This window comes from Hemiscyllium ocellatum, chromosome 1, assembly GCF_020745735.1.
Source record: "Hemiscyllium ocellatum isolate sHemOce1 chromosome 1, sHemOce1.pat.X.cur, whole genome shotgun sequence".
NCBI classification, from domain to species: Eukaryota; Metazoa; Chordata; class Chondrichthyes; order Orectolobiformes; family Hemiscylliidae; genus Hemiscyllium; species Hemiscyllium ocellatum.
Window position 1 is genome coordinate 83548976 of NC_083401.1, and position 25828 is coordinate 83574803.

The 25828-nt window shown below is 39.6% G+C and overlaps 1 protein-coding gene across 1 annotated transcript in view; it reads left to right on the top strand.

Annotated features, from left to right (window-relative positions):
* LOC132813144 (protein shisa-like-2B) overlaps positions 1-21915 on the top strand; it is a 33466-nt gene extending 11551 nt beyond the window's left edge. Inside the window, exons 2-3 of the mRNA XM_060823205.1 lie at positions 10194-10351; positions 21791-21915. Of these exons, the coding sequence (XP_060679188.1) occupies positions 10194-10351; positions 21791-21915 (283 nt within the window). The remainder of the gene's footprint in view (positions 1-10193; positions 10352-21790) is intronic.
* The last annotated feature ends 3913 nt before the right edge of the window (positions 21916-25828 follow it).

A 25828-nucleotide genomic window follows, 5' to 3' on the forward strand; every position in this document is an offset into this window, starting at 1 on the left:
AATGTCTATGTCAAAGATGTGTTTGAAACTTTCTTACCAGTGAACATTCAGCTCCTTCCATGTCCAACTTAGCTCAACATTGGCTTTTTAGTTTGTCATGCTGATCTTAATTGCTAGTCCTTACCAGACACTTGTACAAGTAAGAGATAAACAAGCCTCCATCCTGTCGACTTGGGAATGTCAACATTGAAACCATCAAGGCAGGATCAATGATGGCGGACATAGATTTTTTTTAAAAGTTCATTCACGTGCATGAGGGCATCTCTGGCTAGGCCAGCATTTACTGCTCATCCCTCTTTCCCATTGCTGCAGGCCTGAAATCAAATATAGACCAAGTAAGGATGGTAGTTTCCTTCCCTATGGGACATCAGTGAACCACATGGTTTTTCCAACAATTGATAATGGATTCAGTGCCATTATTCGACTCTTAATTGCAAATTTTTAGTAGATCTGAATACCCCCATTTGCCGTGGCAGGATTTGAACCTGGGCCCATAGAATATTACCTCGGTTTCTGGGTTAATAATCCAGCAATAGTACCGTTAGGTCATTGCCTCCCTGCCATTTTAAAGGTAGGAACAGGAAGTTTGAGGGGATGGAAGGAAAGTATTTTTCATTCAAAAGGTGGTGGAAATCTGGAACCTACTGCTTGTAAGGGTGATGGAAGCAGATACCCTCATAAAATGTAAGAACCATTTTGATGTGCAAAAAAAACTGCAGATGCTGGAATTGAAGGTAAACAAGTAGGAAACTGAAAGAACACAGCAAGCCAGGCAGCGTTGGGATGTGGAGAAGTCAATGTTTTGGTTGTAACCCTTCTTCTGGACTGAGGGTGAGTGTAACAGGAACTGCAGCTAAAAGGTGGGGTGAGGAGTGTGGGGTGGTAAGGTGGGGTAGATGAAGACAGGTAGAGGGTATGATCTGGTTGGTCGATGGGCAGAATGGATCCGGTCTGTAGCTGGAAGGAAGGGTTGATCAGAGGAATGGGAGGGACTGGGAAGGGAGTTGGAGATGGGAAGGTAGGTTATTTGATTACAGTTGCAGGGGAAGGTAGCTGGGAGTTTGGGGGAGTTGTTGGGGACAGTGGCACGAACCAAGAATCTGCAAAAAGAACAGTCCTTGAGGAAGGCAGAGAGGGGTGGGGAGGGGAAAATATTCTTGGTGGGGTTTCTATTTGGAGTTGGCCAACATAGTTGGTGGCCAAAGCATATAAGGTTATGGGCCAAGTGCGGGAAAATAGAATATTTGGTTGGTTGCTTTTAACTGGCACAGCCTCCAGGTCAAAGGACTGTTTTCTGGGCTGTAGATTTCTATGCCTCCATGACAATGGTGTACTTCCATATTTCTCTCTCTGTCTTGTCAGAGGTTCCCAAATATTCATCTGAGGCAAAGAAAGTAGAAGCTGTTCAATTCCATTTCTTGGCTGGCAAAATTGTCTCCAGTAAAGGAGGGTGGTGAGCACAGAAGCCGACGATGTATTTCCATGGAATGTCAGCTGGTGTCACCTGCAGAGAGAGAGAGATGATCAATGCTATATTAGTGAATTTTATATTTGCTGCATAGTTAATAACTTACCTGTTTATTGAGGAGCCCAGTTTTTAATGGTATCCTCTTGAGAAGGAAATTTCTTATTGACTTTTTAATAATTCATTCTTATTTGACCTCATTACAGGTGGTCCCCAAGTTTTGAAAGTTCAACTTATGAGTGCTTGTGATTATGAATGACATCCAAAACAGGGGTGTATATTATTAATTTTAAAGTTCTGACACGAGAATGTTTGCTTGTACTTATGAAAGGCAATTTTATATTGTACTGCGTTGTGTTCCAACTTGTGTACAAATCAATTTTCAAATGTACTGAACAATGGAATCCAATTGTAACCAACAGACTATCTGCATTTCTAAAATAAAAGCAGTTTCCTTAATTTTGTATTATATATTGTAGTTAACACAGTAAATTATTAGAATTGTTAACATAAAGCTTCAGGCAGCATTTAAATATAAAGCTGACGTTCTCAACCGAGGGTTTGATGGATGTTGTTATACACCAGGTTATACCAATTGTGTTTTCCTTGCTCCTGAATGTCTTGATCAGTTTCTTTTTTCTACAGGCCCACTTTAATCAGATGTCTCTGAGATAGTGATTTTTTAAAAAAAATTCTTTTCTGCATGGACCTCTGAGGTCTGTGCATGGCAATGAGTCAATGTTAGTAACTGGATCAGTGCTGCTACACAACATTGGAGTAACATTGATGTTGATCCAACTAAGATTGGGTTGAGGTTTAGGGACAGTGGAGGAATTAGCGACCAAATCTGGATATTGCCTGAAGGGCATCATTCCACAGAGAGAGATTTATTCCCAGTTCACTGGTGTTTCTTAGGGATCAAGCGATGACCTATTATAGTTGTCTCACAGGGTTGGAAGAAAAGGTAGGCTTCGAAACGAGATAAATATTATTCCCATGTTTCATGCCATTTCAGCATCATACCATGCATTCCTGACTTTCAGATGATCTTAGTGAAAGGTCAAATGTGTGTTGAGGGCATGCATAACCTTTCCACTTCATCCTGATGCTTGCAGTAGTGGCCAGACCATCCAATTCAGTTCTCTTATGAAAAGGCTTATAGGCAAGGGTGCACATATCTCCAAAAGAAAGTTGTCAACTTTTTAGACTCATATTGGTTTTCCTTTCACTTGAAAAATTCTATTGAAATGCACCCAAACTGAGTGATTGTTATTTTCTCTCACTACCTTTTATTCTAAATAGAGCTTCTTTTCAGTTACCACTGTATTAGATTTGGGAGCTCTGGTGAAACTTTACTGTCCAAATAGAGAAAATATTTAAAACAGAAATTGATTATTGCTGCACCATTCCAGACATTACCAAATTTTGGTTGACTTTTCCTAATTTTAAAATTATCCCAAATGCAAATATGACAACAACACTGTTGCGTTTTTTTAATGTATCACTTCAACTGTGTTGTTGGGCTGATAGGTTTCAATAATGATCAATTTATTTCTTCAGAAACAATCTTTTCCATTTTCAGATACAAATTGAATCCATCTAGTCTATTTCTATTGAAATTCATTTTAATTTAAAATTTATTTTTTTCTCAAGCTTTATGTAAATTTTCCATTGACTGCCTGAGGTTACAACTTGTATCAGATTATTTTGTCAGTCCCTGTTTTCGAAACTATTGTGTCCAAGCTCAGTGGTTTTAAACAGTGCTTGTATAATGGAGACACAAATAATCAGAGCCAGTTTAAGATTCTCCCATTCTGAAACACTTTACCACAGAAAATAGTAAATTATCTGACTGGTTGAGGTCAAGTCTATGAAGGACAAAGCCTTTAGTCCAAGTGTTGTGACAATTATTATGTTCTTGAATTTGTTTCTGGGTCATTGGCGCTTAGATGGCTCTTTCAACCTGTTTAAAAACACAGAAATAAAATCCACTGTGGCTCTTAGTTTGAAGCCCAATCAGGAATTTAGAAATTTAATATTTCTAAATTTAGCAATTTAATATTTAGATATTAAATTTAGTGATATCTAGTAATGCAGGAAACCACACATCTAGCCATATGAAACGTCTGTGGCAAATATTTGAAAAGCTGTCAAAAGAAAGAGTTTACTCTCCATTGGGGGACAAAATATTCACCAAGCAATATCATGTCATCATTTTACAAAATCTGTTTTAAGAAATGAAGAACTTTCTTGATGATTTCAAAGTTTTTAAATAAAAATGCATTTTGATTTTTCTTTAAATTTGCCCAAATATTCCAATTACCTGAAAATATTTTAGCATTTTGTAAGATGTTACTGCACCACGCTTTGAAGATCAGAGGAATTAATGAGGGACGCCAACTTAAAAAGCAACTCCCATTGTCCTTTTCGTTTCCCTTTTCTACCGCATATGCTCGTGTAAAAGTTGATCTCATGTAAATGTCAACCCCTTAGTTTTGGTATAAATATCTTGTATTTTCCATTATATCTTCTGTAAAAGTTGATCCTACAATATCACATTATCAACCTCTTACAAAGGAAACTGCATGTTCCCTTTAACCCACCTAAACAAAATCACATTCATATGGGTAACTACTTATCGTTCTTTGTTTACTATATTGTGTCTCTACTCATTCATTCATTCATAACTCTACTTAGCCCATTTACTTTACTACAGCACATTTTGATTAATTAATTCATTCAGACCGGTACTAAGTCTATCGGTACTTATCACACTTTGTTCACTATACATTTGAAAGTTAATATCGTTAAAAAGTTAATCATTTTAATAATGCCATTATATCTGAATAAAAGTGAGATATATTAGCTACATATATCTTCAATTCTTTTACAAATTTGTTCATGTTGCTGAAGTTCATTACATACAAGAGTAAATGGGAGGCAAACGGAAGAATTTGGCGGGGAAGTTCAAGATACTTACACATTCAGAATTTAATAAATGTTTCATTTTAAGTGTGCCATTATACCAGGCCATGACGATGTTGAACAGTGTGATTTTTCAGGATTTCAATAAATCTTTGACATGTTCAATTTTCATACTGGTATGTAAAAATAAAATTTCCTATAGTAATTCCTTCCTGTTTCTCCTGCTTTTATCCGGTAATTACCTTTACCATAACTCATTGTGTTTTTCTTCTTTACCTGGGATTAGTTGAGTGATCAAATCAATGTCTGCTAATAATACGGTATTTCGAACTGCAGCATGAAATTCAGCCCCTCAAAACTAATACCTGTGTATAGGTGACCCTATATAAAATGAACCTTTAAAAATACTCTAAAATATTCAACTTTTACACGGGTATATACGATAGTTCTGATTTCAAACTGAATTTTTGTCCAGCTTTCACTTATCTGCATTTTTTGGATCAATCACAGCTTTTCACAGCACAATTTTTTTGATTTAAATTAAAATTGAAAATTAAAATTCATTCCAGGAAGTCACTTTATAAACTATTTTCCTTAAATTAGTTCTTTCTGAATCTGTGATGTTTGTGAACAACACCTTGTTTTAGCAATGATGCATCACAGAGGTAAGGTAATGGTAAACTGTTGTTATAATAATCATGGAATTTCTCTGCAAATACAGCCCAATTTTCACTCAGCCACTTTAACTTCATTGGTGGAGAAGGAACATATGCATCATTGTAATGTTCTCTAACTGTTCAGAGAGCCCTTCACTCACCCCTTTTGCTTCTGTCCTCTTTCAGTCCAGGTTGTATTTGCATGCTGGCTTCTCCTCATTACACTGGAGACATCTTCAACCATGTCCCACTAGCAGCTGGAATCACTGGGGGAATCACTTTCTCCCACACTGTCCCATTGAAAGTCGCAGAACAGGTGGAGAGCTCAGTTAACAAAGCAAATCGTGTTCTTGGCTTTAATAATAGGGGCACAGAGTGCAAGAACAAGAAAGTAATGTTGTACTTGCAGAAGACACTTGTTAAATCTCAGCTGGACTACTGTGTACAGTTGTGGGTGCTACATTGTGAGAAAGATATATAGATAGATTCCCTACAGTATGGAAACAGGTCGCTTGGCCCAACAAGTCCACACCGACCCTCCAGAGAGTAACCCAGCCAGACCCATTCACTCTGACTAATGCACCTAACGCTATGAGCAATTTAGCCTGGCCACCTATAATGAGAGGCTGGACAGGCTGGGGCTGTTTTCCCTGGAGCGTCAGAGGCTGAGGGGTGACCTTGTAGAGGTTTATAAAATCATGAGGGGCATGGATAGGGTAAATAGACAAGGTCTTTTCCCTGGGCTGGGGGAATCCAGAACTAGAGGACATAGGTTTAGGGTGAGAGGGAAAAGATTTAAAGGGACCTAAGGGGCAACATTTTCACGCAGAGGGTGGTGTGTGAACAGAATGAGCTGCCAGAGGAAGTGGTGGCAGCTGGTACAATTACACCATTTAAAAAGCATCTGGATGGGTATTTGAATCGGAATGATTTAGAGGGATATGGGCCAAGTGCTGGCAAATGGGACTAGATTAGATCAGGCTATTTGGTTGGCATGGACGAGTTGGATCGAAGGGTCTGATTTCATGCTGTACATCTCTATGATTCTAAATGATTTACTAGAGTCGTTCCAGGAATGAGAACTCAGATCAAAGAAGTTGGGTCTGTTTTCTCTGGAAAGAAGAAAGCTGAGACGAGATGGATTGAAGTTTTCAAAATCGTGAGTGAGCTGGTCAGAATAGGTAGGGTGAAGCTGTTTCTGCTTGTAAAAGAAACAAGAACAAGAGGGCATGAATTTAAAGTGTTGCACAAACAAAGCAAATTTTCACACAGTGAGTTGTTAGAGTATGGAATGCATTCTCTGGGAATGTGATGAAAGCAGGTTCAATTGAAGCATCTTCAGAGAGTATTGGATAATTATTTGGATAGTAATGGTGTCCAGGGATATGGGGAAATGGCAGGAGATCGGCAGTATATAATGGAGCCAGTGCACAGAGGACAGGCTGAATGCCCTCCTACTGCACTCTAATGATTTTGTGAACTGGATTGGGACTCATCTGTCTCAGAGGACGAGAAGGAGGTAGCTGCACTCCAGGCTTAATGTGACAGTCGAGCATCGTGACGCAACCAATTGTAATGGAAACAGTGAATTTGAGAACCCCATCTTTGCACAGGGTTCTTGGATGGTTCAAACTTCAGGCTGGGTGAGTGATCTATTTTAGCCCTTGTTGGTGTTTGAGTGAGATTATTATAAACCTGACTCCAAACTGTGTTAGCATAACACAAATCGAGTCTTCCCAGTGTTGTTGTTGTAAATAGCTAAGGACTGTGGTACAGGCTTGAGCTTGTTTGGAAAGTGAAACTTGAGTCACAATATTCTAACTAACTAGATCTAACGCTATCTAACTGGAGCTTCCAGTAATAACAATGAAGCTCTCTGCAAATGCACTGGGGCTTTTTCTGTAGATTTATTTGATGCTAGCTAATCAATATCTCTTTCCCCATTACCCTACTTCTGTTATTGCTTAGTTCTTTGAATGAGCTTTCGACCATAGATCCTGGTTCAGCTCTCTTAAATTTAGGGAGCATGCAGCGAAGAAGGTCAGTTTAAAGTCACCGTTCCCCTGTTCTAGGTGTGAGCTCTTAATCAGTTCCCATTTTGTATGAGAAGGAGGATACTGGAGCTCAGTCCTTAGCTATTTACAACAACAAATTCTCATGCTATCAAGGGGCGATTGTTAAATTCTCTCTAATTGGAGGTGGTCACTTGCCATTCAGGCCTGAATATTGTTCAGGTCCTGCTACATAGCCAAGATGTTGTGAGTGATATTGAATTCTGCGTGAGCATCAGTGAGTATCCTCATTCGTGGATGTATTTTGTTTTTCTTTATTGTTTCATTGGGATATGGGCATTTTAAGTCCATTTGTAATTGCCATTGATCAGAGTGACTTGCTCAGTCATTTAAAGAGCATTTAAGAATCAGCCACATTGCTGTAGTTCTGAAGTCACATATAGGCCAAAACAGATAAGGTTGACTGATTTCCTTCTTTTAAAGGACCAAATGGATTTTTACAACAATCAATAATCATCCTCACATCACCAATATTTTCTAGGTTTGCTAATCACATTGAAATTTCACCAGCTTCCATGTTGCAATTTGAACTCATATTCCCAAAACCTATGGGAAGGTCATTGATGAAACAGTTGTAAATAGTTAGGATTAGGATACTACCCTGAACAACTCCTGCAATTACGTCCTGAAATTACTGACCCCCAAAACACAGCCCCCTTCTTTGTGCTAGGTATGACTCTAACCAGTGTAGAGTTATCCTAGTGATTCTCATTGACCCAAGTTTTGCTGGGGCTCCTTAATGCCACACTTGGGTTAAATAGTGTCTTGATGTCAAGGGCAATTACTCTCACCTCACTTCTGGGATTCAGCTGTGATGCGATATTTATGCAAAGACTGTAGTGAGTTAGAAACTGGATGCTGCTTGTGGAACTCAAACTGAGCGTCAGTCAGCAAATTATTCATTTGCAAGTGCCACTTGATAGCATTGTCAATGTCCCCTTCCAATACTTTTCTGATTAAGCGTAGACTGAGGGGATGTTAATTTACTGGATTGGCTTTGTCATGCTTCTGATGGTCAAGCCAGTTTGCTGCATTGCCAGGTAGATGCTTGTGTTGTAACTGGAATGGAGGAACTTGACTACAGGTGTGGTTAGTTCTGGAGCACAAATATTCAGTACTGCTACAGGGATGTTGTCAACATCCGTAACCTCTCGAGTATTAAATATCTTCAGTCATTTCTTGTGGAGTGATTGACTGAACACTGGCATTAGTAATGTTGGGGATTGAACTCTAATCCCTCATTCCATAGAGGCCACCAGCTTCATTGAGGTAGCCTGCTTGAAGAGTACTATCAGTGTCCCAAAGAGAAGGGTACTGCACAGGGACGTTCACCCACCCCAGGAAAATGATGCCCTCACCCCTGTGCCTACACTGCCAGACAGGTTTCCCTGCTGATTATTATGACCTCTTACCTTTAACCAATGTGAATTTCACTATATTTTTACATGTTCGAGTATACTTCATTCCTGGGTGCCCTCAGGTTACCAAGCTGGGTCAACAGCACCTTCTGCTGATGCCACAGCTGCAGATCTGCTGGTTTTCTTGGCAGCATCAAGAGTATGCAAGCCTACATTTGGGCAAAAACAGGCTGCCTGCTATAAATTTGCTAGGCTACTCCTTCTGCCGACTAATGTGAATTCAGGATTAATTCCTGTGTCTCACAAGGCCCAAAGGCCTGCAGTAAAAGATGTCATTCCAGTTTGGGACATGAGCATTGGCAAAGCCAACGTTTCCTGCCCATTGTCAGTTGCCCTTGAGCTAATTGGCTTTCAAGACTACTTCAGCAGTTTTTTTTAAGAGTCAACTACATTGTTGCTTGATTAAAGTCACATGTAGGCCAGACTGGGTAAGGATGGCAGATTTCCTTTCCTAATGGTCGAGTGAGCTAGATGGTTTTTACAACAGTTGATAATGGTTACATGGGCACCATTAGGCTAGCTTTTAATTCCAGATTTTGTTGAAATCAAATTTCACCAGCTACCATGGTGAGATTTGGATCCACACCTCCAGAACATCAGCCTGGGTCTCTAGATTACTACTCGAGTGACATTACCACCACACCTCCACGCCACCATATTCCATTTACTGTATTCTTATTTTAAAATTACAGAAGGTTTCAGTAATGAAGGGCACTGTTTAACTTTGGGTGACTGGTAAAGGTTTGTACCAGGTTTCTATGATAGGTCATTGTTTGCTCAAAGCCCCTCACACTGTAATGACTGCCAATATATATCTATCAACTGATACACTAAAATACATTAACAGGCTATTTATGTCCTTGGTGACTGTAGAGTATTTTTATGCTCAAATTGAATGCTGGGTTTGCTGAATTGCAATTGTATTTATATGTCACGTAATTCATTAGCTATATACCTTATACCTTTTTCTATATTAAAGTTGTTATATTAATCAAAGCCACAGCTGTTATTTAACTCTAAAGATGCCTTGAGATTCTGAAAAGTGCTGTATAAATCCAAATTGTTTTCTTTTGTTATATAAATACCTGATTTTCAAAAGAAACTGAGAAAACATTTGCAACTGCAATATTTTGGTGATATGAACATCTTTCATTCTGGCTGCCAGGAAATTTCATCTTTGAATTTACTCATGATGATGTATAGGAGAAGAACACAACTTGAGCTGCAATATAAAGGTGCCATCATACTATAGTTAATTTTCTCGATAAAGAAAATGGAGAGAAAAAAATTGCATTTGGTAAAAGTAAGTTAGTTATTGCCAGTATATTTATTAAAGTGGATTTCAATCTGCTGAGCTAATTCATCAATAATCTTGTGAACCCTAACAGTTACCCTGCATCTGTGGAATTTTATTAAATGCATTTTGAAAGCACAACTGGATTATTAATTATATTGCTTTGTCATTCTCTACCATTCTAGTTGTTTTGTTTTAAGGACATGGCTTTGAAACTAACATTGTTTTAAGGTAGCTCTTGAGCTAATATATTGACTACTGTCACTGGAGAACATGTTAGACAAAATAATATTCTGTTTTAATTTGAGGCAAGGGATGTATTTGAATATAATTATAATTGAATGTTTGTTTTATTTTGTTTAGTATAGGTGCAATGGTGGGATTAGGAATTGCTGCCCTTGTTTTACTGGCATTTGTGATCAGTGCCTTTGTGTTGTGCTACTTATTTCTCTGCACGAATCCTCAGAGATTAGATTCTGGCCTCAGACTTCAGAACCTGACAACATCTCCAGCTCAAACAAGTAAGAATAAATTCATCAATACTGAAGAATCTCTGATGCGCTATTTATGTGTTCATCTTTCCTGCCACGTGTCCCAAAATGTTATACTCAGAATACAAATACTTTATTTTATATCCCCCTAATATTTATCTAAGCTATTTACTGTCCTTTCACGACGTTTTGGCTTTCTGTAAATCACTTCAGTAGCTAGTAATTACTATGTCAGGAGAAGTTACATCCATATGATGTTGAATTTAAAAATTTGGCTAATGTACTATTGTGTTTGTGTTAATATTTAAAATCTAAAGTTTTAAAACAATGGAACTTATCTTGATAATGACCTTTGCGACTCCCGTCAGCTACCCTTTGCTGATGGTCCAGCCTAGGTTTCTGTATTGTTGTGCCCAAAGTTTGGACTGTACAATGGATCCATGTTTATTGTGGTGCCTGCCAATCATTTCCAATGAATAGTGAAAGCTCCCATTTTAAAAGATTGGGTACAACTGGATATTAGTGAATCCTGGCACATTCAAATAATATAATAACACTGTAACAATAATAATATAAACGTTAATATTCCAAAAATAAAAAAAAATTATACTGCCACAGTTGCAATGAAGGGAGAAATTAATTTGGAAGGGGTTGAATTAGAAGAGTAGGAAAGTGCTGCTGTAATTGTGGAAGGTTTTGGTGAGATCAAACTTGATAATACATCGTAGTTTTCTGGTCTTTCTATCAAAAGGAATAATGTAAGTTGCTGTCGAGTTAGTACAACAGAGGTTTACTGGATTGTTTCTTGAAACTGAGTTTAGAGGAATGAAAGGTTGACTTAAGGGGAATAAGTAAGAGTCTGAGTAAGATTCACAGGGTAGATGAAAAGATATTCTTTCCCCTGGCAAGAAAGTTTAGCACTGATGCCATAGTCTCAGGATAAGGGATTGGTCTGTTTGAACTGATTTTGAGGTGAATTTTCTTTACTCAGAGGGTTATGAATCTTTGGGACTCTCTACCCTAGAGAATGCTCAGTTATTGAGTATAGTCAAGGTTGACATTGATAGATTTTGGGCTAGAAAGAAAAACCAGGAATATGAAGTTTCACAAGACTGATCCCTCGTGTGGAGGGATTGGCTTAGGAGCAAACGTTAATCCGTTTGGGACTCTACTCATTGGAATTTAGCAGAATGAGGGATGATCTCATTGAAACATATCAGATTCTTAAGGGGCTTGACAGGATAAATGCTGAAACAATGTTTCCCATGATGAGACAGTATAGGAGCGGGGACATAATCTCAAATGCTCCTCAGATGCTCCCTGACTTGCTGTGCTTTTCCAGTACCACTCTAATCTTGACTGTAATCTCCAGCATCTGCGGTCCTTACTTTCTACCCTCAGAATGAAGGGGTGTCAATTTAAGACTGAGATGAGGAATTTCATTTCAGAGTTGTAATTTTTTGGAACTCCTTGCCACCGAGGGTTGTGGAGGCAAAGCCAGTGTGTATATTTTTAGCACTGAGATAGATTCTTGATCAGGAGGGGAATCAAGGGTTATAGGGAAACGGCAGGAAACTCGATGTGAAGAATGTTAGATCAGTCCAAATCCTATTGAATGGCAATGCAGACTTGAGACATTCCAAGTGTACTACATCTTCTGGATCCCTTTAACTGTTCTTCTATTGTATCTTCTAAAACTTTAAAGGTCACCTTTGACTACCCTCCTCAAAAACTCTCGGAAATTTGTCAAAGAGGAATTTTCTTTCATAAAACTACCTTGACTTTATCTTGTCATAATATGATTTCCTAAGTGCCCTGATAAGATTTTCCAGAATTTTCCAAAGGATTGATTTCTTGTCTAGCGACCTTTATTCAGAAACTTTGAAGAAGGGACACTGGGCCCAGAACATTGACTTGGCTTTCTCTCCACAGATGCTGCCAGACCTGCTGAGTTTCTCCAGTTATTTCTGTTTTATCTTCAGAATTCCAGCATCCACAGTTTTTTTTTCTTGATTTCAGGTTAACATGCTTCAAGTTCGTAGTTTGGTCTTCCTCCTGTTTTTCAATAGGAGAGTTAGATTTGTCAACTCCAAATCTATTTGAATTGTTCTGGAATTGAGGGAATTTTGAAAACTCGAAAGCAGCATGGATTGATGGTTAGTGAAGAGTAGTGATGGAGTGATCATAAACAGGACATCCCATGTATAACATTAAAGACTTATACTCACAACTGGGACACACTGTTAGTCAAATCCTTCCAGTTCAACTGTGACACTGGGGTCTACCCGATAATATGGGAATCTCCCTAGTTAGGGCATCTCTGTAAATGTAAGGTAAGTCCAAACTGAGCAAGTACACTCCCATCAGTCTCCTCTTAATCATCAGTGATAAGTGTCATCAACTTGATCATCTCGTTCAGCTTGGCTCTGCCAGTGCTTTTTGACTCCTGAATTCATTGCAGTTTGGCACAAACCTGGACCAAAGAGCTGTGTTCCAGAATTGAGTTGAGAGTGACTGATGTGGACATAAGAACAGCATTTGACTGACTGTGGCACCAATGGGAATCTGGGGAGAAAAGAAATCTCCAGTGATTGAGCCAGTCCTAACAACAAAGAAGCTGTTTGTGCTAGTTGGAGGCAAGAGAGAGGCAATGGCCTAGCGACCTTATCACAAAACTGTTAATCCAGATACCCAAGTATTGTTCTGGGTTCAAATTCTACTGTGGGAGATAGTGGAATTTGAAATCATTGGCAAAAACACAAGAATTAAGAATCTAATGATGATGGTGAATCCATTGCCAATTATTAGAAAAATCCATCTAGTTCACTTAAGGGAAGGAAACTGTCATCCTTACCTGACCCACAGCAGTGTAGTTGACTGTTAGCTGGCTGAGCAATAAATGTTGGTCTATCCAGTGATACCCTCATCCCTTGAATTAATTAAAAAGTTGCTACAGGGATTTTTCAAGGCGGTGTACTAGGCCCAAAGATCTCAGCTACTTCAATGACCTGCTTTCCATCGTGATGCCTAAAATGGGAATGTTCACTGATGATTGTAGAATGCCCAGCACCAGTTGAGATACAGAAGACAGGAAAGGACATAAAAGAGGAGGAGGTCTCACAGTATTGATCAGAGAATCTGTTACAGCAATAACAAGGGATGAAGTTAGCATAGACAGAGAGAGGAGCTTTTGAGTTGTCTGGCAGGCCTAAAAGTGGTTAAATCTCCAGGGTCAGGTGAAATGTATCTCAGGGAAGAGATAGCAGGAGTACTGGCAATAATTTTCAATTCCACACTGGCCACAGGTGAGGTGCCAGAGGATTGGAGGGTAGCCAGTGTGGTACTGTTATTGAAGATGGAGCACAGGATAAATCAGAACACTACAGGCTGTTCATGTGTAACTTTCAGTGGTGGGGAAATGATTGGAAGCAATTCTGAGGGACAGAATTAATCTGCATTTGAAGATGAAGATATTAATCATGTCTCACTAACTTGCTTGAATGTTTTGAAAATCTGACTAAGTTTGTAGATGAATCTGCTTGGACATCAGAAAGGCTCTTGATAAGGTTGCACATGGGGACACTGTTGGACAAAGTAAGAACCCATGAGATCCAAGGAAATGCGACCAATTTGGAGCCAGAATTGGCTGAGTGGCAGCAAGCCGAAGGTGATGGATTAAGTGTGATGTCTGTGTCCAGTGGGGTCAAGGTAGATGAGGCTATGGGCCAAATGCTGAAAAATGGAGTTAGGATAGTTAGGTGGTGGTTTCTGTCCTGCGCAGACTTTTTTCTTGTGCCGTTGACATCTATGACTCTGTGACTCTGTTTGCGAATCCTCAAATTCTGAACAGTTCATCCCTGCATTCAGTAAGACCTGGATAACCTCCAGGCTAACCCTGATGAGTGGAAAGTAGCAGTCAAACCACACAAATGATATATAATGATGATCTCAAGAACAACAATCTAATTATCTCCCTTTGACATTCAATAGTATTGTTATTGCTGAATATCCCATCATCAGTAGTCTGGCTGAAACCTAACTGGACAAGTTGTATAAATACAAAAGCAGTTGGAGGCTATGCATTCTGTCGTGAGTATCTTGTTTGTTGACTACCTGAAGCCTTTTTTTTATTTAACCTATTTTTCTAATCAACCTATTCAGAAATGTTATTACACATCCCTGGGACAGGTGGGTCTTGACTCCTTGCCTCCTGGTCTGGGGATAGGGGCACTACCACTGTGCCACAAGAGGGCCCACCCAAAGCCATTTTTAATTTAACATATATTTCTAACAACTTGTTCAGAGATGTTATTATACATAAAGAACTGTCAGAAGGCAGATTTTGGAAAGGTGCAGAAGTAACAGGTTGTTGTCATAGGTGACTTTAATTTTCCTAATATTGATTGGAACCTCCTCAGTTCAAATGGTTTGGATGGAGCGGTTTTTTGTCAGGAGTGTCCAGGAAAGATTTCTGACTCAATATATAGATAGACCGATTAGACGCCATATTGGATTTGGTGCTTGGCATTGAACCAAGGCAGGTGTCAGATCTCTCGGTAGGAGATCATTTCGGTGATAATAATCATAACTCCCTGACTTTTCATGGAGAGGGATAGAAGCAGACGGTATGGGAAAGTACTTAATTGGGGGAGGGAGAATTACAATGCTGTTAGGCAGGAGCTGGGATGCTGAAATTGGGAACAGATGTTCTCAGGAAAATGCACAACAGGAATATGGAAGTTGTTTAGGGAGCACTTGCTGATAGTGCTGGATAGGTTGTCTCACTGAGGCAAGGAAGGAATGGAAGGATGAAGGAACCGTGGGTGACGAGGGATATCGAACATCTAGTCAGTAAGAAGGAAGCTTACTTAAGGTTGAGAAGGCAAGGATCACACAGGTTTCTAACAGGTTATAAGGTAGCCAGGAAGGAATTGAAGAATGGACTTAGGAGAGCTAGAAGGGGGCATGAGAAAGCTTTAGCGAGTAGGATTAAGGAAAACCCTAAGGCATTCTACACTTATGTGAGGAACAACAGGATGGCCAGAGTGAGGATAGGACCAATCAGGGATAGTGCAGGGAACTTGTGCCTGGAGTCAGAGGAGATAGGTGAGGTCCTGAATGAATAACTTGCTTCAGTATTCACTAATGAGAGGGAGTTTGTTGTTTGCAAGAGCTGTGTGAAACAGGCTGATATGCTCGAACAATTTGATGTTAAGAAGGAGGATGTGCTGAAAATTTTGAAAAGCATGGGCATAGGTAAGCATCCTGGGCCAGACGGGATATACCCATGGTTTATACGGGAAGCTAGGGAAGAGATTGCTGCGCCTTTGGCGATAATCTTTGCATCCTTACTGTCCACTGGAATAGTACCATATGTTTGAAGGGTGTCAAATGTTATTCCCATGTTCAAGAAAGGGAATAGGGATAATCCTGGGAATTACAGACCAGTCAGTCTTACGTCAGTGATGGGAGTATTGCTGGAGAGTCTTATGAGAGACAGGATTTTTGATTACTTGGAAAACCATTGTTTGATTGGATGTAGCTAGCGTGGCTTTGTGAAGGGTAGGTCATGCCTCACAAACTTTATTTAATTCTTTGAGGATGTGACAAAACACATCGATGAAGGTAGAGCAGTGGATGTGGTTTACATGGATTTTAGCAAGGTATTAGATAAGGTTTCCCATGGTAGGCTCACTCAGAAAGCAAGCAGACATGGGATACAGGGAAATCTGGCTGCCTAGGTACAGAATTGGCTGGCCCATAGAAGACAGAGGGTGGTAGTAGATGGGAAGTATTCGGCCTGGAGCTTGGTGACCAGTGGTGTTCCGCAGGGATCTGTTCTGGGACTTCTGCTTTTTATGATTCTTATAAATTATTTGGATGAGGAAGTAGGTGAGTCAGTTTCCCACTGACACGAAGGTTGGTGGAGTTGTGGATGGTGTGGAGGGCTGTTGTAGGTTGTAATGGGACATTGACAGGATGCAGAGCGGGCTGATAGGTGGCAGGTGGAGTTCAACCTGGAACAGTGTGAAGTCATTCATTTTGGAAGGTCAAATTAGAATGCAACATACAGGGTTAAAGGCAGGATTCTTGGCAGTGTGGAATCTTGGGGTGCATGTCCATAGATCCTTCAAAGTTGGCACCCAAGTTGACAGGGTTGTTAAGAAGGCGTAGGTATGTTGGCTTTCATTAGCAGGGGGTTGAATTTAAGAGCCGCGAGGTTATGCAGCAGCTCAATAGAGCCCTGGTTACACTGCACTTGGAATATTGTGTTCAGTTCTGGTTGCCTCATTATAGGAAGGATGTGGAAGCTTTAGAAAGGGTGTAGAGAAGATTTACCAGGATGCTGCCTGGCCTGGAGGGCATATCTTATGAAGAAAGGTTGAAGGAGCTAAGGCTTTTCTCATTGGAGCGAAGAAGGGCGAGAGGCTACTTGATAAAGGTGAACAAGGTGATGAGAGTCATTGACAGAGTAGAATAGTCAGAGATCTATTCCCAGGGCAGAAATGGCTATGAAAAAGGAGCATAATTTTAGGGTGATTGGTGGAAGGTTTAGGGGAAATGTAAGAGGTAGATTCTTTATACAGAGAGTGGTGGGTGCACGAAATGCACTGCCAGCAGTGGTAGTAGTGTCGGATACATTAGGGACATTTAAACGATTCTTTACTGGACACATGGATGATAGTACAATGAAGGATATGTAGGTTAGTTTGATGTTAGAGTACGATAAAAGGTTGGCACAACATCGAAAGCTGAAGGGCTTGGACTGTTCTGGGTTCTATCTAGAATAGGTGGGACTTTAACCCAGGTCATCTAGTTCAGGGTAGGGACACTACCACTATGCCACAAGTGTCCCTAATCCAACCAGGTGTCTGTCAGCACAGATGGGGTTCAAACCCACAATTTCTGGTTTGAGAGCCACCCAAAGTATTAATACTAACTACAATGCACGATTCACAAGTGTGTTGGAGTACTCTTTAACAGCCTGGGTGAATGCAACCTCAAGAACACTTGAGCAGTTCAGAAGCATCCAGGGCAAAGAAGCTCACTTGACTGGAATTCCAATCACCACCTTAAACCTTCATTCTCTGCCACCAATACACCACGGCAGCAGCATGTACCAACTGTAAGATGCATTGCAGCAATTCACTGATATTTCATTAACAGCACCTTGCAAACTCATGAATTTCACAATGAATAAGAATAACTAATGCATGGTAACATCACCATGTGCATATGTCCACACATTTCTGTTTGCAAATATGCTGCTATTCCACGCATAGAAACATTGAAGCATTGACAGTTGATAGTTAAAAATCACACAATACTAGGTTATAGTCCAACAGTTTTATTTGGAAGCACTAGCTTTCGGAACGCTGCTCCTTCATCAGGTGATTGTCCTGATACCACCTGATGAAGGAACGCCACTCCGAAAGCTAGTGTTTCCAAATAAACCTGTTGGACTGTAACCTGGTGTTGAGTGATTTTTAACTTTGTCTACCCCAGTCCAACACTGGCATCTCCAAATCTTGACAGTTGATGGCACAGAAAGCAGTCATTCACACCGTATTGTCTGTTGTGAAAGCCTCAACCTAATTTCTACTCTTCACTCCATTGCTTAATCAACTAGCACTTCAGGGGAATATCTAAGAGTTCTCTACATTTGACAATTATTTCTGCCTGTGCCATTCTTTCAGGTAATCTCTTGGATGAAAAGTTCTTTTGAACTCCCTTGTGCTCCTTCTACCAATTACTTTAAAACTGTGCCCCCTTTTTGACAATGAATGTAGTTCCTTCTAATTCAGTCTGTCCAATACCTCATAATTCGATACACCCCAATTAAATCTCCCTTTCATTCCAAAAATACAAACCCTAGCATGCAGAATCATCCCTCATGGCTAAAGTTCTTCATTCCTGGCTGTGTCGTTGTAAGTTTTTTCTGTACCTCATAACTAATAATCATATTAACTTACCAGATACTTTATCAAGACTACAATGGCAGCTACTTCCAGTTACATGGTTGAAAACACCATGAAACCTGTACACATCCATGGCTTTCAAGTTAGAATAAACATTGATATAGTTTTTTGTAAATATTTTAATAGATACAACCTGCTTGGAAACATGAACATCATTTCAAGATCAAAGGCTTAATGAGAATTTCAGTTAATCTGCACTTTATTTTGTTTTTGTAGTATCTTTTATTAATGTCATAAAGTCTCAGTGCACATAAAACCACCATCAACCAGACTAATAACAAAGGCTATTAGCGCTATTCTCAGCAATGTGCACTTTATTTTTCAAGCAACTTAAGGTGAATTACAATGAGGTAAAAACTCTATCAACCACAGATAACATTTTTTCTATTAAGAATTGAATGTTGATTTCTGACCACAAAGTAGAATTTTTCAGTAACAAAGTAAATCACGTATATGCTGAAAATCTGAACTATAAACAGAAAATACCAGAAATACACAGAAGGTCAGGTAGCATCTGTAGAGTTTCGGATCCATTAACTTTTGTTAGAACCCATTATCTTTAAATATTGAGCCAAGTTTGCTCTCAACATATAACGTAATGGTATAAATAGTTTTATATATATATATATATATATGTATATATATATATATATGTCATTTTGTATATTAACATTACAAAATAGAATGATATCTGTGCATTTAACTTAAGATTATGTAAGGGACATTTGAATGTTTCAATATTATATAATTTGTATCTGTGCAGCATTCTTCTCTAAAAGTGACATTGTTGAAGCCTCCTCAAGAGCTTCAGTGGGTAAGGGAGGACTCCCTACTGAAGTCTACTCAACCTTCCCTGGTTCTTTCCCTGAGATCATTCAGTTGCCTGGTATAAAATTCTTACAAGCAGTCCATTAAAGGTTTAGCACATTTATTTAAACATTTACTACAGTATCACAGTTACAGAGTAACAAGACACCAAGCCCTAGTCTAAGTAGAGGTTCTAAAAGTAAAGGTTCTAAAACCTCAGAAGAGTAACGGTACCAGCACTTACCAACCTCGTGCTCTGTCAGACTACTCCAAAAATGGCACTCACTATCTTTATTATTTATACAATTTTTGGCAACTAAACATGTCAAACTCAAGCTGAAGCCCTCCCCACATTCCTGCTGTGCTTGTGATGAACTCTTTTGATCACGTTACTAAAATAGTGATGACGAATCAGCCCTTGTACTGACTCGGGTGATGAAATTAAGTGTTGATATCCTCTAAGGTTTGGTCACATACTCAGTGCCTCATGTCCTTGTTTAAACCTGATTACTGACTTTTTTTATGTCTTAAATGCATTCCTCATTGTTTTCCACCTCACATGCTTGGTCATAAAGTCATAGAGATTTACAGCATGAAAACAGACCCTTCGGTCCAACCTGTCCATGCCGACCAGATATCCCAACCCAATCTAGTCCCACCTGCTAACACCCGGCCCATATCCCTCCAAACCCTTCCTATTCATATACCCATCCAAATGCCTTTTAAATATTGCAATTTTACCAACCACCACCACTTCCTCTGGCAGCTCATTCCATACACGTACCACCATCTACATGTAAAAGCTACCCCTTAGGTCTGTTTTATATCTTTCCCCTCTCACCCTAAACCTATACCCTCTAGTTCTGGATTCCCCGACCCCATGGACAAGACTTTGCCTATTTATCCTATACTCATAATTTTGTAAACCGCTATAAGGTCACCCCTCAGCCTCCGACACTCCAGGGAAAATAGCCCCAGCCTGTTCAGCCTCGCCCTATAGCTCAAATCCTCCAACCCTGGCAACATGGTTGTAAATCCTTTCTGAACCCTTTCAAGTTTCACAACATCTTTCTGATAGGAAGAAGACCAGAATTGCACGCAATATTCCAACAGTGGTCTAACCAATGTCCTGCACAGCCGCAACATGACCTCCCAACTCCTGTACTCAATACTCTGACCAATAAAAGAAAGCATACCAAACACCTTCTTCACTATCCTATCTATCTGCCACTCCACTTTCAAGGAGCTATGAACCTGCACTCCAAGGTCTCTTTGTTCAGTAACACTCTCTAGGAACTTACCATTAAGTGTATAAATCCTGCTAAGATTTGCTTTCCCAAATTGCAGCACCTCGCATTTATCTGAATTAAACTCCATCTGCCACTTCTCAGCTCATTGGCCCATCTGGTCCAGATCCTGTTGTAATCTGAGGTAGCCTTCTTTGCTGTCCACTACACCTCCAATTTTGGTGTCATCTGCAAACATACTAACTATACCTCTTATGCTCACATCCAAATCATTTATATAAATGACAAAAAGTAGAGGACCCAGCACCGATCCTTGTGGAACTCCACTGGTCACAGGCCTCCAGTCTGAAAAACAACCCTCCATCACCACCCTCTGTCTTCTACCTTTGAACCAGTTCTGTATCCAAATGGTGAGTTCTCCCTGTATTCTGTGAGATCTAACCTTACTAACCAGTCTCCCATGGGGAACCTTGTCGAACGCCTTACAGACATCCATATAAATCACATCTATCTCTCTGCCCTCATCAATCCTCTTTGTTACTTCTTCAAAAAACTCAATCAAGTTTGTGAAACATGATTTCCCACGCACAAAGCCATGTTAATTATCCCTAATCAGTCCTTGCCTTTCCAAATACATGTACATCCTGTCCCTCAGGATTCTCTCCAACAACTTGCCGACCACCGAGGTCAGGCTCACTGGTCTGTAGTTCCCTGGCTTGTCCTTACTACCCTTCTTAAAATGTGGCACTATGTTAGCCAACATCCAGTCTTCCGGCACCTCACCTGTGACTATCGATGATACAGATATATCAGCAAGAGGCCCAGCAACCACTTCCCTAGCTTCCCACAGAGTTCTAGGATACACCTGATCAGCTCCTGGGGATTTATCAACCTTTATGTGTTTCAAGACATCCAGCACTTCCTCCTCTGTAATAGGGACATTTTGCAAGGTGTCACCATTTATTTTGCTACTTTCTATATCTTCCACAGTAAATACTGATGCAAAATACTCATTTAGTATCTCCCCCATTTCCTGCGGCTCCACACAAAGGCCGCCTTGCTGATCTTTGAGGGGCCCTATTCTCTCCCTCGTTGCCCTTTTGTCCTTAATGTATTGTACAGTAAACTTTTTATTCAAACCCCTATTGTCTTTCCTCTTATGTACTTGAAGTGATCTAGCAAAGGCTTTTGTTCCTCCTTAATGACTAATTGTTAAGTTTCATAGCTGCCTAAATTTGTTCTTGTACAGTGATGGACTTGCGGCTTTTCTCAGCAAAGTTATCTTACTTTTTCCTTTTGCTTTATTTCTAACATTCTTTGAGTTCTTTAATTTTATGCTTTCCCTTTGTGTCCGTCCTCAACATTGTAACTGATAATTATATAAGGTCTTGTGTTTTGGCTTGCATATTGTACAATAATTCATGCCTTCTTTGCAGGAAAAAAGAAAACCAAACAAGGGATCTTGGAAGTGCCAGCACCCACATCGTCAGCAGGACCCCTGCCACCTGTTCCAGATAGAATTGTTCAAGATAAGCCATTGACAATGATAATAGAGACTTAAATTGCAACCAGAATGTCATGTACTAAATTGAAAAAGTTTTCCATTTTAAAATAATTGTTAATTTTTTTTTAGTAAGAGTGAAAATAAAAAGAATGACTACCGTGTTATCTGTCAAATATAAAATAGTTGAGGATTAGTCTTGTAAGTGCATGAAGTGTATGCATTAAACAGTGTTAGGAACAAATGAAATGTAACTTTTTAAGTATCTGTGGTTTATGACTTTATTTGGTTCTGTTCCGTAGTTTAAAATAAAATAATTTACGCCGGCTCTGAGAGAAAGTAATTCAGCATAAAATGAAGAAGATATAAGCGTAAATAACTTTTTACATTGTTTGGTAGTACACAACTTGAATATTACTAAAAAATGCACATTTTGTCAATTTTTTTTGGGTTGCATTAATCACAACAATTCGTATAAATACCAACTCAAGGGGGAAACAAATGTATACTGACAAGAGGAAAGTGCTGATTGGTTGGCAAGTGGACTCTGGGGGAGATGCTGTCTTGGAGAATGCACCCATCAATATTGATTGACAGTTTATATTTTAAACCTGATGGGTTGTCTCTGGTCAAGCCATTGGACTGAGACATGAATCAGCAAATGACTGTTATCTGTTTTGTTTGGCTGGAACAGGGGTTGAGCATGTACATGGTTTTTCCTTAAGAACAGGACCCTATGTATTAATATATGTGGCTTCTAGTGCATGCAAGTCTACCAAACATGACTGACAATCTGAAATTGGCTGTTTGTGTTATTCTTTGCACATTCAGGATTATCCAGCCAAAGTTGTTCAATTGTCGAGTCACATCTAATGTTTGACACAGTGCTGTCAGTTGTGCAAGCGTGGACTAGTTGAGAATGCTTATTGCAAACGGCCAAATAAATATCCTGTTTGACATGATCCACCAGATGTGGGATGTTTCGCCTACAAGCATGTCATTTTTCTGTTATGGTAGTTCATACATCATATTACAAACTTGTGTGATAGGCAGAAAGACTTTTCAGGTTGATGGTAGCATCCAATCAACCTCAAATGTGAAAGAGAATGGTCAAATGCTCAATTTCATCTATGTCCTAGTTGAGAAATCAGTTAGTGGTTTTATACTACTGTTTACCACAAGACCATTGGTCAGTAAACATGTTAGCATTTCTTTAGTTTAACACGTTATAAAATTGGCCTTACCAGCAATTTTGAAAATAAGGACTGAGCCATTTGTTCCCTTTGCAAGCTTAATGCTAAAGTAGGATGCTCAAAGCCTTCCTGCTTGATAATAGCTACCATAATCAGTTCATTTCTAGTTCTGTATTGCACAAACTCAGGAAAGTTTAGGTCTGTAAAGAGCCCAATCTACCTCAGATTGCCCTGGCCATAGAAAGTAACTCAGAGTTTTAAGCAACAGTTGAAGCGAACTGATTCATCCTGCTATTATGTAGTAGCAACACAGCTGGTGTTCAACACTCACGGGCTACTGCTGTCAAATCAAAAAATGTTCTATCATTTTGATGAGTAATTTTGTGTATGAATTTCACTGCTGGTGGGATGCCAATTATGTAGGCCTTATGTCCCAAAGACTGACAGAGCATATCAAACAGCACATCTCTTCAGCTGTTTGCAAAAAAACAAGACACTGATTTACCAATCAGTCCGCGATTGCAAAATTTGCATCACCGTGTTTAACATCAGATCTACCATGTAGAATGATAGAACCCTATGGTGTGGAAAGAAGCCATTCAACCCATCAGGTTTGCATTGACCTTCAAAAGAGCATCCCACCCAGACCCACCGCCCCCCAGCTTCCCATCCCACATCCCTAGATGCTACAGAGCAATTTAGCATGGCCAATCCACCTAACCTGCACGTCTTTGGACTATGGAAAGAAACATGAGCTCCAGGAGGAAACTCATGCAGAACGTGCAAACTCCATACAGATGGTCACCCAAGGCTGGAATTGAACCTGGTTCCCTGAACTTGTGAGGCAGCAGTGCTAGTCACCATGCCATCCTAAAGATGTACGTTAGGTGGATTAGCCATGCTAAATTGGTCTGTAGTGTTCAGGGTAGTGCAGGTTAGGTGGGTTATCCATGGTAAGTGCAGGGTTACAGGGATAGGGTCTGGGACTAGGTCTAGGTGGGATGTTCTTTGGAGGGCGTCTGCAGACTCGATGGGCTGAATGGCCTTTTTCCTCACTCTACAGATTCTATGAATTTTTTTTTCTCCTCACAACTTTCTAATCTTTGGGGGCAGCTTTCCTTAAGAATCATGATTCAGCCACATACAACAGGACATTCACTGTCATGATCATATTTACTGAGTAATTCTTTATGTCTGGAGAATATTTTGGCAGTTACAGTTCTACCTCTTGTTTCTTGAAGGCAGTGACCACATTCTGTAAAAGTGCTTCCCAGTACTTAAATTGTGATACCTGCATGAAGACTGTGTTTTCATTTTTCTGTATTTTTGATTATGAATGGAAGTGGGGAAAAAAACTGTTTTAAAAACCAAGGATTGTTGAAGAATTACACAAGTATTCAATACTCATTGTAAGTGCTGTTTACACAGCTGCTATTCCAGCAGTAATGGATTGTTTGCAGATGAGCCAGAGCTAACAGCTCAGTTCAAATGGGGATTCAGCCAGCAACAATAACTGATTAGTCTGTGGACTAGTGACCAGTTAGCTCTGAGGTAGCTGGGAGTTGTGAACAAGACGGGAAGAACCCATCAAATTCAGCAGGTGTTTCTGTTCTCTGCAGTAAAAGAAAAATCATTAAACCTGAAAGAAATGTTTATTTTTCTTTCGGCAGTTGCTGTAAGCTGTGATTCTAAACAAACAGCTTAGAGACCATTTATAAGGGTGAATCAGTCACCCTACACCTCCTGCAAACAAGTGAAAGTATCTGGAGAAGGAAGATGGAGAAGCAGCATTCTGACCAGTACAAGAACTATTTGAGGAAATCATGTGAACATGAACCCTCAAACTTTTCCCAGCTTTTCCTATTGACAATAATACCTATGTTCTTTTTTCCTGTTTGTGTTTGTATGCATGTATAGATGGAGAGGTTAAAAGGGGGTTAGCATTTTAATATACTGATAGTTCATAATTGCTTTCTTGTTGCTAACAAGTTAGAGACCATTTATAATGTTGCTCATAAACAGTAATTCTTGCTAAGCACAAAAATCTGGGTCTGAAAGTCAGGTATTTGGGGAATTCTTCATACTTTTTAAAACCTTTAACTTGTGTCATAACTCCAGGAATATTAGGGCTTGATTTCCAGTGTGGTACTCCAGTGAAGTATAACACTTGCTTCCATTTTTATTTCCACTTCTTTTTTCCATTATCTCATCCAATCTTCATAATTTTTGGCTTTGCATTAGCTTTGACTCTACAATATTTTCCCATTTCATTCATGCAATTCATAAGTAACTAGATCTTCTGCTGTGCTCACCACCAAGGCCTGATCATTGCAAATCACACCACTGACCCCCATTGAACTCCTACCTGGCCAAATTTCTGTGCATCACTTGGTGCTTCTTTTATACTAGTCCTCGAGAGAGATGTGGTAGGTTAGTTAGTGAGAATACAAGAGCAAGAAAATGTCCTTAGCATGTTAGTGGAGGAAATATCATTCATGATTATTATCTAGGAAAGATAACTGATTCAGATATGGCATATTCTAATGCATAGGAATTTGCCGAAGGAAGGTTTGAGGGTTGTAGACTATAAGGGAAAAGAATAATGATATTTGGCAACATGAAATTGGAAATGGTAGTTCCTACTAACTACTGCATAGGAAAGTGTCAGACAACAAAGTGCGGAGAAATGAATAGAAAACCTGACTGTACCCAGATCACAACTAGTAATCTTTTATTCTCCATTTCGACCAAAGATATTGATTCCTTCTTAAATACGGTTC